An 18807-nucleotide genomic window follows, 5' to 3' on the forward strand; every position below is an offset into this window, starting at 1 on the left:
TATATATATATTTTTTTAATTTTATTTATTTTGAGAAAGAGAACGTGCATGGGTGTGACAGAGAGAATCCCAAGCAGCCTCCACAGTGTGAGCCCAGAGCCCATCATGGAGCTCAGTCTTACAAACAAGGAGATCATGACCTGAGACAAAATTAAGAGTCGGGTGCTTAACAGACTGAGCCACCCAGGTGCCCCTGTCTTGGAATAGTTTTAGATTTACAGAAAATTTACAAAATTAGTGCATAGAGTTCTCATATACTCCATATCCAGTTTGCCCCTTTATTAACATCTTACATTTGTATGATACATTTGCCATAGTTAATGAACTAGTATTGATAGATTATTAACTAAAGACCATATTCTACTCAGATTTCCTTAGTTTTTACCTAAAGTCCTGCTTCCGTTCCAGGATCCCACTCAGGATATTACACTACATTTAGTTGTCCTATCAAATACTGAGATGTGTTTAATTCTGTATGTGGGCATTGCAGGTTTAAATTCAACTAGGCATCACCTACCTACCATTTAACTCATCGTATGGTTGGTATTCTCTCTCAGGATTCTAAGAATCAGGTAACTGGATTTAAATGCCTGAGAAAATCTTTAAATGATAACTTAAGAAAAAGGCAGAGTCAAAATGATGATGTCATTTAAATTTAAGCAGATTTTAAGCTGGTTTGTATTAAAACAGGAAGACTTGCAATTTTCACTTTGTTTAAGTAGAAATTTAAACTTATTTTGGTCCTGGCACAGATAACATCGACTAGATTACAGTCCAGCACAAACCAGATTATAACTGGGCAGATGTCTTAGCAGTGAATCCTCGTAGAAATGCCTTTTTTCTCTTTCCCACTCATATGACCCTTGCCATATGTTATCTTGCATCATACAGTTCATTCTTCTATGTGCGTGTTCTATCTTCACGGTGAAATTTAAGTTCTCGAAAGACTTTTCATTTCATTCTTGTCTCCTTAGCACCCGCACAGTGCCTCGTTACCCAGTAAAAATGCGTTGATGGTATTTGTGTCTGGATCTCTCTATCTGCCCCCCTCACCCCAGCACAGTTCATTGTGAACACGGCACAACAAGTTTATTGAATTGAATTGAACTCAAAACTTTTTTTTAATCTTTTGTTGTTGTTGTTTTTTAATTTCCTTCTTTTAGTTTATACCCTGGGCTCAGCTTTATCCTCCATGTCACCTTTGACTTATTTTTCCTTTCAAGCATTTTTCCCATTGTGAGTATTATTAGGAGTTTTTATAGTGTCCTTCACTATCTGATTCCAGTGTACACATTATGACTTAACAGAAATTTATATAGTTTTGTAAAAGAAGTTCCCTGATTAGAGTACTTTTCAACCTGCTCAGTATTTCTTTTACTTTATTAAATAAGATTTTGCCAAGGAATTATCTGAAGAAAAGGATTTAACAAAGTTGGAACTTCTCTGTGATTTTCATCATCATGCCCGCTGCCTTACTCTAGACATTCACAATTAACAGAGTTCTTCTTTTTTTTTTTTTTTTTTTTTTTTTTTTTTAATGTTTGGGTTGTTTTGAGAGGGAGAGAGGGAGAGTGCAGGCAGGGAAGGGGCATAGAGGGAAGGAGACACGGAATATGAAGCAGGCTTCAGGCTCTGAGTTGTCAGCACGGAGCCCGAAGTGGGGCTCGAACCCACGAACCATGAGATCATGACCTGAGCCGAAGTCAGACGCTTAACTGACTAAGCCACCAGGCACTCCTAACAGAGTTCTTCTTAAGAAAAGTATACAAGGGGCACCAGGGTGGCTCAGTCGGTTAAGCTTCTGACTTTGGCTCAGGTCATGATCTCTCAGTTCCTGAGTTGATGCCCCGCTTGGGGCTCTCTGCTGTTAGCACAGAGCCTGCTTCAGATTTTCTGTCCCCCTCTGTCTCTGCCCCTCCCCCATACTTTCTCTCTCTCTCTCTCTCTCTCTCTTTTTTTCTCTCTCAAAAATATTAAAATTTTTTTTAATTATGTAATTATATAAGAAACAAACAAGATTTTTATCCTACCCATGGTTATAGCATTTTCATTTCACACTTTTTTTTCTGCTCTTCTGTCTCTTTTTTTACTGTTTCCCTGAAGTGAAATGAGCAAGGTAGTTTGGATTCTGCATATATTAAAGCTGAAAATACCTAACGTAGCTTTCATTCTTGTTTCAAAATGATTTTGAAGAGGAACTTAGGGCACCTGGGTGACTTAGTTGGTTAAGTGTCCGACTCTTGATTTTAGCTCAGGTCATGATCTCATGGTTTGTGAGTTCAAGCCCTGCATCAGGCTCTGTACTGGCTGTGTAGAGCCAACTTGGGATTCTTTCTCTCTGCCCACCACTCTCTCTCTCTCTGAAATAAACTAAAAAAAAAAAAAAAAAAAAAGAAGAAACTTTTATGGCATCTTATAAGTATTAAGTTTTCAAGGTAAGTTTGAGTATAATTTGCAATTTTATTGCCTTCTTTTTGCTACTTAAGTACTTCCTTGAGGTTTTAAAAACAAATCTTTATGTAACCTTTGCATTTAGAGGGATCATTGTATTGTTGATAGATTTTTCCATTCTGTTTTTTTTAATCTTGAGTATACTATATTTTAAATTTGAAAGCCAATTTGGGCAGACATCTTTACTTTTTCCTAAAGAGCAAAGATAAGGAATATTTTATTTCTTGTTATTTGAGAAAATATTATGTCTAATTGCATTGTTGCATACATCCTAATTTCGTAATTTCCTTAGTATTCTAGTCCTATTACTTATGTTTTTCGTAAATTTACCCTTATTTTTTTTTCTGAGTCACCTATCCTGAACTCAAAAGAGTAATTGAAAAAGTAGAATTGCTTATATCATTTTGATAGTCATAGAGCATTTGTCATTAGAGAAACAGCCAGTATGATTTGAATTCCATTTAACTTTCCCCAGACTGATGGCCAAAGCAAAACCATACTTTCTGTTTGAAATCCGTTCTCAACACATCACCTTCCTTTGCAGTAGGCAGGATCCTGCTCCTTACATATGGCAGCTTGTAATTCTTCTGCTTAATTTATCCCTAATTTTATCATTAACATGAAAATCTATAATTTTGTGTTTTGAAAACACTGGTTTACTTTTACTTCATTTGACCTTAACTTTGAGTTTCTGAAGTTTCAAAGTCCTATACTTTGAGGAATTTAGCAGTGATAAGGTACCACTAAACAAGAGGCTTCATAAAAATGGTTTTTCCCCTGCACCTGCCATGACTTATTTTATAAATATTTACCATTCATGCAACAAGTTGAATACGTAATATACCATATACAAGCAGTGTGCTAAGTGATAGGACTACCATAGCAAATAAGATCATGTGATCTGTCCTGTGACGTAAGGCTAATGCAAGTGCAGGGGGCTTCATAAGAAGGAATCCTAAGCCAATAATGGAAAACATCAGGTAGGCCTAACCAGAGTATCTAAACTGAGGCCTTGAACGATGATAGTAGTTCTCTTTTTTTCTTTTTTAAGTTTTTATTTAAATTCCAGTTAGTTAACATATAGTAAAATCTTAGTTTCAGTAGTAGAATTTTGTGATTCATCACAGTAATAGGAGTTATTAAGGCACATGTGTTTCCATGTGTGTCTTTCTCTGTCTTTTGAGGGACAGAGGGGAGTGAGATGGGGAACTCAGGAGAGGAGAGAGGAAAAGAAAGGAATTTAGTAGCAGGCAGGTGCAAAGGCTATGTGGGCTGGCCGGGGATTGCTATGTAATATATTAGCTTACACATCATTTGCATCTTTTTAGAAGAATTTCCAGCTTTTTGTCATATCAAAATACAAACCAAAACTGTAAAATAGAAAACATGACTCTAACTTTTTAATTAGAATATTGGATTTTTATTTATGCAGTTAATTAAGAAATCACTTTTGAAGAAATCTCTTACTTGCTTATACAAATCTCTTATACAAATAATAAAATACTATTTGTTCTTCGAAAAATTATCAGACTCTTGGCACTTCCCCTATAATTCAGTTCTTCCCTTTTCAGTGCTAAAACTATTAATATTTTGGCAAATATTTCTCTTAGTGCCTTTTTTGTACCATTTCTTATATTTGGTTGTGGTGGCAATGGCAGTAGTAACAATACAAAAACCCTGGGTCAACCTGTCATACCTCTTTTGCTACTTGATTTTTTCACTTAATTATGTATATTTTCATGATAGTGTGTGCAGACCTCCTTTTTTTTTAAGAGCTATAAAGTATTCCAGTGTATATATGTTTAGAACCGGCTTCCATTTGGTAGATGTTTTTGGTTGCTTGTTTTAAAACTTAGCGGGGGTAAATGTGTTTGTATGTGTGCATCTCTGTGGACTCTGAGTATAAAATCGTGTTATTGCAGAGCATACATTTTTCAAAATTCTTCATTAACTGCACATCCTCTGTGCCTTTATCATCCTAGCATCATGTTACTGCTATTGATAAAATAGAGTAATATGTAAAATTAGTATTTTTCTTATTTGTAATCATGCTAATGATTTTTACAGATCTTAAATCTTTTATGTCAACCTTTATTTCATTGACAGATGAATTTAAAGGTCATTCTCTACTGCAAGCAGCCAGAGAAGCAGACCTAGCCAAAGTTAAAAAAACACTTGCTTTGGAAATCATTAATTTCAAACAACCACAGTCTCATGAAACTGCCCTGGTAAGATTTCATTGTTAATCCATTCCTTAGGTCTGTAATAGAAGCACAATGTACGATTTTCATTTCAGAACCCTTAAGTAACTTTCGTATCAGAAATGCCAGAAATTTCCATTTTAATGTTGGTTGCATTGATTTTTAATTTGGTTCAGGAGATGATTGCTTTCATGCATGAGAGAATAGATGTTTGCTCACCCTTGATTTGGGAATTATTTTTACCTTTGTCCTTACCCAACTGTATTCTAACAAGTCTACTTTTGTGGCCAATTCTTTCATAAAATACAAGATGTGATTTTCTCTATAGAATCTTTTTCTTATGGTTGCTAGGTAAAGACTGTTTGTCTTCTGTAGAATATTAAAAGTATTTTCAGAGATACTTGCATTATCCTTTGGAGCAGTTATCCAAAGAATTATTCTTAATTTTCCAAAGAATTACTACATTCATTATAGAAAAATACGAAGATTATGAATTTTTTGTTCCAGACCGTACACATTGTTTTTTAAACAGTTCATGTTTTTTCTTCTAACGTACTTTTAGAAAGATTAGCTGATTTTTCTTATCATTGGCCACATTAAATTTCAGGTATAGGGCCGGTAAAATTATTCCTGAGTTCAGAATTTAAGCATGTGTGATGCCTATATCACAGACCTCTAAATACGCTTCAGTTAAAATTTCCGCACATATCTGGCGCAAAAAAGTCAACCTGTAGTCAATACCTGCCGAAAACAACACTAAAAGAGTCATCAAACTGAAATGGGCCAGCTGTATGTACACTTAAGTACGTGCCTCTCAAACTGGTGTTCAGATATATTGACGTTATACAGCGTTATGCCGGGAGACACCCAAGGCAACAGAATAATCCTGACCTGCTTTTTGGGAGTGTTCATTTTATTCATTAGTAAGTAGGTTTTAACTCTTAAAATTTTATTTTTTTTAATGTTTCTTTTGAGAGAAAGAGAAAGTCGAGGACAGGGCGGGAGAATCCCAAAGCGGGCTCGCCACTGTCAGCACAGAGCCCAACACGGGGCTTGATCTCACAAACCATGAGATCGGGACCCGAGCCGAAATCAAGAGTCAGACACTTAACACACTGAGCCACCCAGGTGCCCCTACTCATAAAATTTGAATGTAAAACATTAATATAAAACAAAGTTGAATACAAAAATCATATAAATACAGGATAAAACATTAAGCCTCTGAGAGTACTTCTTTCACTAAGCTCCTTCAAGTCTATTACCTCTTGCCTATCCCTGGGCGTATAGGCTTATATAGTGCACAGAGTGGCTCTGGGGAAGATTTTGAGAACTATTTATTTATGTAGCTGACAACCCAATGAAGGATTGAACAACTGAGGTATAGATGTTTGTACCTTTGGAGAGGCAGTATTCTGTTACCTTCAAACAAGCATCGGCCAAAGGAAGAGAAACAGTCTTTCTTAATGCTTAACTAAGATAATTTTATCTTGTTTTAAAGGCCCGTGTCTTGCACTTCCAAGGTGTTTAGGGAGAATTTGATCATCTCCATAACATAAAATATGTAAACGTTTTTTGACATAACAGTATTCTAAAGAGTCAGCAGATGCTACTTAATTCAGAATTCTCCTTTTAAATAGAAGTTTATTAACTTAGTTTTGTTTACTTTACAGCACTGTGCTGTGGCCTCCCTGCATCCCAAACGAAAACAAGTGACAGAACTATTACTTAGAAAAGGAGCAAATGTTAATGAAAAAAATAAAGAGTAAGTGCAATCGCAGAAGGAGGTGTTCGGCTCTTAAAGGGGAAATGCAACAAAAGTTAGGACATCACATTTTCCTTCTCTCCTCTCCGCAGTTTCATGACTCCCTTGCATGTTGCAGCAGAAAGAGCTCACAATGATGTCATGGAAGTTCTACATAAGCATGGAGCAAAGGTAAGACACACATCAGAAATAAAATCCCAAATTTGGAGTTGAGTAGCTAGCTGCTTTTAAGACTATTACTATTCTCTCTGATTTTCCGGGAGAAATTAATTTGGTAAAGGACTCTTACCGTGTATTTGAAGTCATCTGTTCTCTTGTCAAGCTAATTTAAGTCCTGTTACTAATAAAAATAATGAGCTGTGTCTTATTTCCTTTAATGTCATTCTTCCATAAAGCAATAAAATGTAGCTCTGATCTTATCATTTGAAACACATTTAACTTTGCGTTGTTTTACATTAATACTGGAATTGATATATTTTGATAGTCAACATCATTGATGGTTTATCAGAGAATAATTTATATAAATGATAGTCAAAATATTGCTACTTACTCTAAAGAATATTTTTATTCCTTCAAACTGGTAATGATAATAATTTTCTCAAGTGACTGAAAAAATAAGATATTTGGGGGTAACCATTTCTGTTGACGTTGTCTGAAACTATGAATTGCTTGAGGGAGGAAGGAAGCAAACTGGTTGTTTTTCAGAGGTAACTTGAATATGCATACTTTTAAATCCTCAAAAGTACATATATTTTTAAAGCAGAAGTCTCCAAAGTAGACACTTTATGGAATATACAAGATGAGCCATTGAGAATAGGAAAAATATTAGAATTTTAATTTTTTTTAATCGTAATTTCTTATTTATGAATAAAGAAGTTAAGATCTACTAATATTTAATACAAAGATTGATGCTGGCTCCCTCTATGTGTCTGTGTGTCAGCCTGTCTTGAGTCGGTTCAAGGTGGTTCCTCTGAGGAGAATGGGAGGCTCAGTAGGGAGGGGTTGTCACTGACAGACTTACTCATCTGTTCACTTCCAGCATGTTGTGACCTATCTACATGTCCACACAAGTAGATTCATGGATACTATCCTAAACGGTAGATCCTTCATAAATAACATTGTTGGTAATCCGAGGGAATGATAATTTGATGGCATAAAGAGGTTGTCTGGCTATTTCATGAGTTAGTATTTTCAAGAATATTGATCTTAGTTCTCGTGCTTTGTTTTTTTAATGAAAATAAGAGGGTTCAAAATTTGTTGTCATCTATGATGACAAATGACTACTTGCATGTAGATATTTTTTACTTGGATGTAGATACTTTGTTTAAGAAAGAAACATACTCAGGCCCTTAAAGGCAAATATTACATATTTTAGAGTAAATGGGAAAGTGACTGCATTTTTAAAGAAACTTCAAAAAATGAAGGGGACGTTTTGAGAATAGATTTTTGGAAAATGTCCACTGTTTTGTGATTTTGTTGCCAAAAAATGATGTAAATGTATCACCCAACTGTTACATCTACATGTAATTTAAAAACTGGAAAACAATTTTCCAACCTGTTTTAAAGTCTTTCTTAACTTGTGTTTAGGTGGTTTTTGAACCTATTAGAAAACATCAAGAAGGATGAAATTTTACTAGCAGAGTTTCAATTAAAACCTTAGCATGATTAAGTAAATTACATTAAAAATAAGCATCGTGGGGGCACTTGGGTGGCTCAGTCGGTTAAGTATCCAATTCTTGGGTTTTGGCTTAGGTCAAGATGTCACAGTTCATGAGTTCAAGGCCCACATCAGGCTTCATACCGACAATGCAGAACCTGCTTCAGATTCTCTCTCTCTCTCTCTCTCTCTCTGCGCCCCTCCCTTGCTCACTCTCTCTGCCTCTCAAAATACATAAACTTCCAAAAATGTTTAAAAAATAAGCATTGTGATTTAGTAGGCACTGCTAACAGTGAGTGCACTTTTTCCAGTGGCTCTAACTTGTTTCTCTCCCGTCTTTTGAGCTAACATGGTCCATGGGACCAGCTATTGAAAATGAACTTAGAATCAGATCCTCAAATCTACATTGCAATTTTCATAAGATTTTTTAAGGTTTTTTAGTTGAGCCCGAAGGTATTTTGTACATTAGTATAAAATGTTTTCATTTTTAATTGTGTCATCTCTTTCCCATTCTTTGTAATTTCTTTTTATATAGGTTTTATATGTTTCTCTCATATATTAGTATAGCACTGTTTCTTAAGGTTACAGATGAACACATATGTATATTGAGAGGTTTCTCAAAACATTTTTTTATTCATAAGGTTCCCAGTCCAAAAATTTAGATATCCTTGCTTTACAAGGACAATTGGTATTTTTATCTAAAAAAGTCAGGATGACCTAGAATGAGAGGGAACAGCACTCTACCAATTTATTACCTATTCTGAGGGTACAACTCCTGCATTGTTATATAAATAATGTCTTGTTGCTCCATCAAGCAGAAAATACTAAGCTAAGTGGACTCTCTGCTATACTTAAGAGCATTTTTGTTTACCACTGACCCATTTTTAAAAACAGTTTATGGCATTTATAACATTCTTGAAAACCCGTGAACAATGCCCTTCCTTTTTGAAAAATATCTATTTGTTTTCTCCCATGAGTCATTTTATTTCATGGCGTTTCAGTGAAAAACAGCACGCGTTTCTAAGCTCTCCCAGTCAGCACTGCTCTAGCTCTGTGGTTCTCAACCTTACTCTGCTCCTCGTCTTCACGGGATATCCTCATCGATAATGTCTCAATTCATCAGTGGGGTATGCGCAGTTTTAAACACTTTGTCGGTGATGCAGAAGGACTTTTAGACTAGTTTACCCTCCCTAGTCCTTCCACTATAGTTCATCCAAATCCAGAACTCCTGCTATTAGGCCCTTTAAATGGAAAATAAATCCTACTGAATCAGGGTTCTGAACCAATAAATAGTAGTTGCCATCCTCTGCACTCAGTTTTTCCCTGGTTCCAACTCAGGCTGATGTCCCTCAGGGTTGGCTTATTTGGTGACTAATGTGTTGATAAAAACTCACTTAGCTACTTTTGGGCCCCATTGTTTGCTTGCTTAGTGTTCTTTCTGAAGAACTCACGGTTTCAATTTGATTTTTGGACAACTAATGCTTTCCATTTGATTCTAAAAACACCTTCTGATCAAGCAGCACCACCCTCGGATTAGGATTCAACCCTTACACTGTTTCCACCATCCTGCCTCCTTCCCTCCTCATGTCAAGTTACCATGCTAAGGCTAATAAGTCAGAAAAGGCAGAGAATTGGATAGGGAGATCTAATACCATGAACTAATCTGTCTTACTTTGACAGATAGAACTTAGTAATCTTTACATAAGCCAAAACATTCTTTTGCTCAAAGCTTGATGATAAAGCTCAGGTTCACTATGCATGTTAAACTAAACATACTGGGAATATAACAGACAAGCATACTTTTTACTGTACAGTCTTCCACTTTCTAGTCCTGTGAACTTGGAATTAATTTTCTGGAACCGTAATTCACCCATAAGTGATTATGTGTGTATTGATACCTGTGTGTGTATGTGTGTAAAAATTAAATGAGCTTATGTATATATAAGTATGTAGTATAATACCTGACATACAAGCAATACTTTAATTACTTGTAAATATGAGCACTGTATTTTTCCATATTTGTCTTTTCAGACATATTACATATTTCCCTTAGTCACCTAAATTTTTATGTAAGATTTATATATCGGTTCCTTTATAATTTGTTTTGATCCATTAATGCAAGAAATACTGAGATGTAAAATGATTAAGGCCATATGCTAGATACTGTGGAAAGTACCAATTTGAAGTTTATGCAGTTACCAAACTTGAAGCTAATCCTAAATCCAATTTAATGGCATGAGTAATGAAGGAAGAGAAAGATGAAAGTAACTTATGAAGAAATAGTTATATACGTGGAAATGAATCGGGCATTAGAACAGACTTAGAAAAGGGTGGTACAATTCAGGGAAGTGAGGAAGCTAGAGAGAAATACTGGTTTCCTATGCCTTGATAATTTTGTACTTAAAGTTGATATGAGATAAGGAGGGACATTTAGTGTCACTAGCAGTTGGAAATAATTGCACTAGAGTGTGAAAGACAGTCTAGGTAGGGTTAGAAAGATCTTTTGGAAAGCCATGAACATAGTGATCATGCATTCCAAGGTAGAGAAAGTATAGAGAGATGCGTTGAGAATTTAGGAAAGGACCTTTGCAAATTACCATGTTTGAAGGGCAGCAATGGGAAGAGAAAACTGAAAGATCCATCACAGGGTCTACTGAGTACAGTAGGAGTATTGAAGAAGTAACCGGTGCTACAAAGAGAAATCAAGGTAGGCAATGCCATTTAACTTGACAACTTTTATATAAAGGCTTTGGCAGCTTTTGAAGGAGGTGTTCCAAAGATACAGGGGCAGAGAATTATATTCAGAGTCTTGGCAATAAGCGGCATACTCAAAGTGGGTAATTTGAGGAAAGTTTAATAAAAGAATTATATACAAAGGTGGGCATGGTTTAGAGATATGAGCAAGGGATAGCAGCAAATGGGGAGACATTATCGTCCCTGGGCCCAAAGGAGCAAAGAAGCAGAAGAAGGTAGCTATTTGGAGAAGGTCCCCTGACACCACCTGCAGCCTTTGATAAGGGGTATATCTGACCCCTACCCCTCACACCCCTGCTCCCCACCAGTCTCTTGCCATTCCCTCCCATTGTCCAAGTGTAACAACTTAAAGACCAAAAGAACCCATTGATATGATCCATATTAAGTAAGTTTCCCAGGACATCAAGCAGGACATCGAGCAGGGTGGAGGATAGGTAGGAATCTGGAGGGGCAAGCAGGCGTTAGTCAGAAAAAGGATAGGAAACAGATGGCTTATAAAGAAAGGAGAGTTATAAGAAAATGGGGGTATTAGCCGACTCATTTGAAAAATCAACTTTTATAGTGGAGTAAATTTCTATTTCTAAAAAAGTCAAGTATCTCTACCAATCCCCTGCTTTGCGAGATTGCTATAAAGCCTAAATGGGAGAGACATGAAGATTTTATCCTTCATGTGGCAGTTTTTTCTTTATTGTTGTTAGCCTACCCTGACATTCTATTGCTACTGCTGTGTCTGCTATCATTATTTAGTAGAACTTAAGTCCCAACTGCATATGGTATTATTAATACCTAAAAATGAAAGGTTTAATTCAAAAGTGCTTTTTTTTCATATAGAAAAGCACTTGCTATTCTGTCATTGCTTGAGCATCTGTTAAATGTGTGGAACACGGAGAAATTTGATTGTTCATTTGTCTTAATTTGACAGATTTATTTATATTGTATGTAAGAAGAAATTGTGTCAATAGTAATTGGCATTAAGTGGGCTTATTTCTCACATTGAGAAGTGATGAAGAGTCTTTGCTCACTTTGGGGAAATGTGTTATCTCATTATAAGGATCTGATTAATGCTCTTCAAGAGGTGGGTTGATAAGCAGTTTCTGTTAGCCCAAAGATGTTAAAATGCTTTCAAAGCTATAGATGTAAAGTATCTCTAATCGTTCAGTTATCTGCCGTTTGAGCATATCAGCACAAAGAGCAAAAGGCCCAGTGTCTCAGAAACATTTTAGTTACCGGTAACAGATCAATTGAATCTAGAGTAAGCACAAATGGAAATCTGTTTTATACTTATATAAATGTATGCTTATTACTTTTCTGAGATTACCCATATTGTTATCCCATAGAAATAATCTACAGGAATTGTAGCTGAGATTTACAAAAGACTAGAACAAGGAATGTGGAAACTATTGAGTACCTCGACTGCATTCTCTATCTGTGTGTGTGTGTGTGTGTTTGTGTGTGTGTGTGTGTGTGTGTGTGTGTGTGTGTGTGTCTGTCTCTCTCTCTGGTCGCTTGGGTTTCTTTTCTGTGTTTGTCTTAGTTCATCTGCTTCATTCTTTTAATAGACTACATTTTTCTGTTTTACTTCTCTATGGCTTAAATATGGACTTGGTAGCCCCTGTTTTATGAGTCTTTGTCTTAAAAATATAACACCTGCAGCTACAGTCTCTCCTGAGTCTCAGGGAGGAGAAAGGGAGAATCTGAATGAGATCGCAGTTTGTTCCACACGGCCATCGGATTGGCTCCCACTCGTCCAATCAGCTCTGCTCAGGGGGTCGTTTCTCACACAGGGCATGTGAGAACGTGAGTGCCCTTTTAATAAAGCAAAGCAAACACATACCATTATAATATATCTCTTTTGTTTCTTTTAAAATTCCACATGAATTTTGAAGGTTTGCAAATAATAATACACTCGAGTTCAGCTAGTAAATGTTAAAGGATTAAAAACCCTTTAAAGTAAAATATTGATTGCTGTATCAGAATTTGAGTTAAGAATTAAATTATGGTCATTTTGTCTATTTCATTCCTCACAGGAGAGGCTTTAATTATGTCCATCCTCCTTATAACAGTGCTCTGTAAATATCTGTAAAACTTTAAAATCAAATTAAATTATACTCTTACTACAGATAAAGTAAGTTAATTATTTTCAATATTTTACAATTCTGTCAACACTGGCATTTAACTTATTTTTTCCTTCAAATTTCTAGGGAAAGAAGAATATGTATTTTTTGGTTAGAGAATATCTTAAGAGTCTGATGTTCATGTAGTATACACACTAGTATGATGAAAACAGTATTCTTTATCATCAGAATTTACTAATTTATTGTTCTTGTGAACCATTTACTTACCAACCATTTTTGAACATCCAGCTTGTACCAGGCATTGCACTTGTTACTGTGGGGTATATATGAAGTTTGGATTTGGTCAAGAGTCTTCTCTGAAGGGACTTAAAATCTAGTAACAGTCTTATCTACTATAGTCAGCGCCAATATCTGTCATACACATTGGAAAGTGATATATAAGAGAAGTATGGATAGATTGCTATTCAGAGAACGGTTACTTCCATTGGTGGTAACAGGCTGGGGGAGAGATTGGAGAAATTTCATGAAGAAAGTAGGATTTCAGCTAGGAATGTCTAGGGATTAGATATATAGAAATTGGGAAAATACGAATAATATTTCAAGTAATGACTCAAGCAGGAAAGCAGTTAGTCAGGAGTTATAATTAGTGAGCCCAGGGGTACTGAAAAGGAGAATAATGAAAATCTTGAAAATATACGTTGGAGCAGGGTCCTGGTAGTTTCGATGGGAGAGTTTTGATTTTGTTCTCATAATACTGGGAGAGCCATTGGGAAGTTTTGAACAGGTAGGTGGCCTGCACAGAATCCTGCTTCAGGAAGGTAGATACTTCCTAGAAGGCTACTTTCTCCTATAAGGCCAATTACAGAAATGTAGACTATGTTATAATATGCCTGCCACCTGTTCCCTAGGTTATAGTCTGTCTACCAGGACATAGACCTATTTCAAATCCCTATCTTTTGCTCCTTTCTTGCAGATGTGTTAATGCCTTTGTCTTAACTCTTCACTTTCACTTTCAGAGTGTCCTGATTGGGGAGAAAGTACATTGTCATTCTAGCTAAAGGAATACAGAGACTGTTTTCAGTGCTCAGGTTACTTGAAACCCAGTTTAGATTGAGATATACCCACGTTCAGCAGCTAAAGTAGAATTAAAATGTGAGTTAACAATAAATGCTTAATTACAGCAACATCACAGAACAGTTCGTGATTAATTACCAAATAAGTGATGTGGACAATAATAGCTTTAAGTTTAGGCGAGAGATTAACTCAATCTTGAGGTTAGCACTTTGAGACTAGGCTATTCACATGGATTCGAATATTGAGAGGTGCCCCTCAGCCATTTCTTTATAGTTGGTTTGGGGTTTTCAGGATTGTTTTGGCATATTTGAATCATACTTTTTTTTTTAATGATTTTTTTTAAGTTTTATTTTCATTTATTTTGAGAGAGACAGAGATAGTGTGAGCAGGGGAGGAGCAGAGAGAGAGAGAGAGAGAGAGAGAATCCCAAGCAGGCTCCACTGTCAGCACAGAGCCCAGCACAGGTGTTGAACTCACAAAATTGTGAGATCATGACCTGAGCCAAAACCGAGAGTCAGACATTTAACCAACTGAGCCACCCAAGTGACCCTGAATCATAGTCTTATGTCCTATAGGACATAAGACATAAGACATATATTTCAGGCCAGATGCCATTGTGATTTTGTATCATGTATCTAATTACCCTCTATAGGAAAATCATTAATTACTACTCAGAAATAGAAAAAAAATGCATACCTCAGGTTTCTCTCTCTAGATACAAGGGAAAAAGGGGGAATATATTTTGTCTCTAAAACTGCCAGATACGTTTTTTTCTCAAGCCAAGTCCTAACCACACATTACCACACATTATATGTAGCATTTTTCTTATTTGAGTCAGTGTCTGTACTTCAGTGAAAATAATCTCCTTGGTGCTGAATGATAAGCATCTTTAATGGCATCTTATATCATATCCTCATGGTGGAGACTGTGATGAAAATAGGACTGGCTCTAAAGAAGACTTGATCACAAAAACTGATGCAACACTCCCTGAATTCTTCCAGAAATATGTATGTTGGTGGTTTCAAATTATATGTATACACACACACACACACACACACACACACACACACACAGGTTGTATCTCTTTAAAATATGAATAATAAGTTAATGGTGGTATATATATAAAGTCTGTCAAATATATCATTTAGGTTAAAAACATAAAACTTACAGAGAGCAATATATATATGTATATGCATATATATATATACATATATATATTTTTTTTTAATTTGAAAGTTCTTAGAAGAATCCTGTGAATGGCAATCTCATTTATTTAGTTATCTCAGCTTGAATGACGATTTAAGTACTTAATTATATGTATAATACAAGACTGTATTTGGGGTTTTTTTTTTTAGGGGTTTGATTCTTACATATAAAGAATATTTTAAATGTTGTTAAGCCTGTTTTTTGACTGAGTGAAGAATTGTCAATGTGTGAGTCAAAATTGTCAAAGCCAAGAGGACACACACACACACAAACGCATGACTTTCAGGTCATGGGCTATATTCTGTACATTGGTGGGCCCTTTTAGCCAGTGCTTTCATTTATAGATTTTGTGGATAACATGCCCAAGTCATTTAATCTCCTATATTTCTCCATCAGTGAAGTGAATTACTATCATTTGCCATTTGTGTAACTTACAGAATGGTAGCAGAGTCATAAATCCAAACTTATGGGAACCTTTAAACAATTAACGCACCCTGTAACTCTCTGGGACCACAGTGAAATATACACTAGCTCCAAAATATCACTTTTCTACTGTGAAACTGAATTACAGCAGCAATGCAAATCCTGCCATTTAAAAACTCGGGGACACGTTACAGGTGTAGTCCTATAAAATAGTTCCTGCTGCCCTCTAAAAACAAAGTTATCACCAACCTTGGAAGGCACATACATTTTGGACTTCTGTGCCTTGAACTACACATGTGGAGGGAAGAAAATTGGACTGACCACCTTGTAGAGAGCCCTGATTGTATCCCGTGACTGGTGGGTAAAAGAGTAAACAAAGGTAGAACATTAAGGGTGTTGATAAAGTTAAATATAAGAGGAAGTTAGGGACTTTTTGTTTTCAATTTTGAATCAATTTAAAAGGTCAGTAATGACTCCAACAGACAGCTGATTTCCCATCCAATAATCACTTTCCCCCTTCTTTTCTTCAGAACAGGGATCAGCAAATGCATTCTTAAAAGTCCAGATGGTAAATACTTTAGGCTTTATGGATACTTCTCTAGCCATTTTAAATGTAATCGTTTGAAAATCTAAAAATCGTTCTTGGCTTGCAAGCAGTACAGAATAGTCACCTGGTCAGAATTGACCCACGGGCCATAGCTTGCCTCAGCAACCTTCTTCTGTGGAGCTCTACTTTGTTCAGTTTTGGGAGCTCCACAGAAGGCTGGGTCTGACACAGTTCTGGTGATCTTACTCTCCTTGCTAGTGACTGGTATAGGCATGGCTTCAGGAAGCGTTTCTGGTTCCAGCCATAAGGAGAAGTCCTCTGGGAAAGGTTTCTTCTCTCTTACAATAGATGTATGAGACATCCTTTTGGGCTTTCACTGAGATTCATGGAGTTGTTTTCAAGGAGCTGCCATTGTCATCTTTGGACCATAGAAGGACCAGCCTGGAGTCCTAAGATCGGGGAATCTGAGAAATTTGACATTTGCTTCTAGTAAGGAATAACCCTTCCTCACGAAAACCCTTGTCGGATGTTTGTTTAATGTTTTCCCTATCATCCATCCTTGTTCATTCTATGGGTTGTACACAGTTCCACCAAATTATTCCACTTGTTTCCGTGGAATGAGTGCTCCTGTTAAATATCGCTGATACTTTTCTATCACTTCTAGTGCTTCAGCTATGTTGTCTGATAAAGCACTCCATAGATATTCTTTTGTTGCTGCGATAACTAGAGTTTGAGGGGGAAATTCTCTCATTATAAAAAATACATTTTCTAAAGCAAAGAATTTTATGTTACGCTGATCTGTTTTGTACTTTAAGAAAGTTTGGTTTTCTGAAATATTAGAATACAATACTACCTTGGGAAGGAGCAGATGCCTTCTATACATAAACAGGGATGAGGACACAAAGCTTCAGTATATCAGCATGGTTTTAACTTTCTAGTGTTACCAATCAGTCCTCATCAAATGGTTGGAATTTTTTTCAGCTAAACATAAAAAATTCCTTTTATAAATTAACTCTTAACTTATACATTATATTTTTCACTTATTCACAAGATATTGGTGAAGCTCCATGAAATGCCCTATACCTTTTGTATTTCTGGGAGTGGGGAGGGTAGAGGGAAGAGTTACATTTAAGATTAAGTCATAATTTCTGCTTTTAAGTCGCTTACAATTTCAATAGAGCATCTAGCACAGAGCCTGATATTAGCAAGTGCTTAGTAAATGTTAGTTGCATCCCTTCCTTACAAGACTTCTTTGGAGGTAAACTACCTGGTTCTAATTTTGACAGCCAAATGCGAGGGTAAGGAGCGTGAGAAGAGAATAATTACTGGGTAGAGAAATGAGAATACGTGTCAGTGGAGCTGCATTCAGAAGCAGCCATCCAAAACCGAGAGGGGGAGAGGAACAAGAAAAGTTAATGTAAATAACATTAGAGAGTGGTGATTTGGGGCCCGATTTCACTCCATGAGTGCATGCTCCAGGGTGAGTGAGAGAGAGAAGGGAATCTGCTGTTCTCTGTATTGCACTCAGGTTCACCATGCAAATGCATTGAGAGAACCTCTCCTCACACGTAGTGCGTTTATACTGTTTAAAGATACTGTATGTACTTTGGTGTTCGGTTGATCTGTTCACACATTGAAGGTGAAACGAGTGTTGCATTTACTGAGAAACCCTAGGTCTGTCTCTGCCATTGCATTGCTAAGGTATTTTCAAGGATAATATTGACCAAAGGCAAACTTTACCTTTTGCAATGACTTTAGAAACGAACATCTTCATAAAATGGGGTTCCAGGGTGATCTAATAAAGCTGGAGCATAGCAGGCCTATCACATTGTGATGAAAAAATATAGTAGAAAGGAAGGGAGTGTGAAAGTAAATTACAGATGGTCTTAAGTGACATGCTGAAGAATTCAAGGTTATTTGAAGGCACTGAAGAGACCCTCAGTTTGAGCTGAAGAATAACTTTAGGTAATATCTGAATTTTGGAGTAGTAATTCTCAAACCATGTTACCGTGGTTTAACAAGCTGTATTGAGAATTTCTGTCACTCTGATTAAATAATTTAGTGAGTTTCTTATGCAATTTCCAGAAAATCATTAATGATTAGAATATTCCCAATTTTAAGTTTTTCTCTTGTGGTGAAGTAACAGAAATGTTCATAGAAAAAGTCAAGAAATTTAGTTTGGTAGCTTATGTTTTCCATCAATACATGGTAATGGCTGTGTTTTTATGTTGCCTGTATAAACAGTCACTTTTCTGCTGGCAAATGAGATCTAATTAAACATGTCAGTATTTCATGGCAAATTTTGTGAAAACACCGTTAAGAATTTAGATGAACCCTTGCCTGAACAAGTGTGACCGCCTTACTAATAATGATGAAAGACTGGAGACATAGAGATCAGTTGTCTTAAATATTTTCTTTCCTTAATCTTGTATTTATTTGGTGGGTGCGGACAAATGCTTAAAATAACCTACTAACATATATTTGTGAATTCACTACATGTCCTTAAGAGGAGCTTTCTAGAGGACCCAGAAAACCTATATAATGCAATCCATATTCTCAATAGCCATAACTTTAACTTGGTGAACAAAAACTACCCAGGTGTTATAATTTGTAAGATAGTGCTAACTTGACATGGATATTTGGAAAGTCAGTAATCA

At 36.1% G+C, this 18807-nt stretch overlaps 1 protein-coding gene across 2 annotated transcripts in view; it reads left to right on the plus strand.

Annotated features, from left to right (window-relative positions):
- The window catches only part of TNKS (tankyrase), a 216956-nt gene that overhangs the window by 140250 nt on the left and 57899 nt on the right, over positions 1–18807 (plus strand). For both annotated transcript variants that reach the window (XM_086703351.1, XM_025932924.2), the window contains exons 9-11: positions 4558–4679; positions 6323–6414; positions 6507–6585. In XM_086703351.1, coding sequence (XP_086559477.1) covers positions 4558–4679; positions 6323–6414; positions 6507–6585 — 293 coding nt within the window. The remainder of the gene's footprint in view (positions 1–4557; positions 4680–6322; positions 6415–6506; positions 6586–18807) is intronic.

Source organism: Puma concolor, chromosome B1, assembly GCF_028749965.1.
Source record: "Puma concolor isolate L17-30 chromosome B1, mPumCon1.1.hap2, whole genome shotgun sequence".
In the NCBI taxonomy this organism is placed as follows: domain Eukaryota; kingdom Metazoa; phylum Chordata; class Mammalia; order Carnivora; family Felidae; genus Puma; species Puma concolor.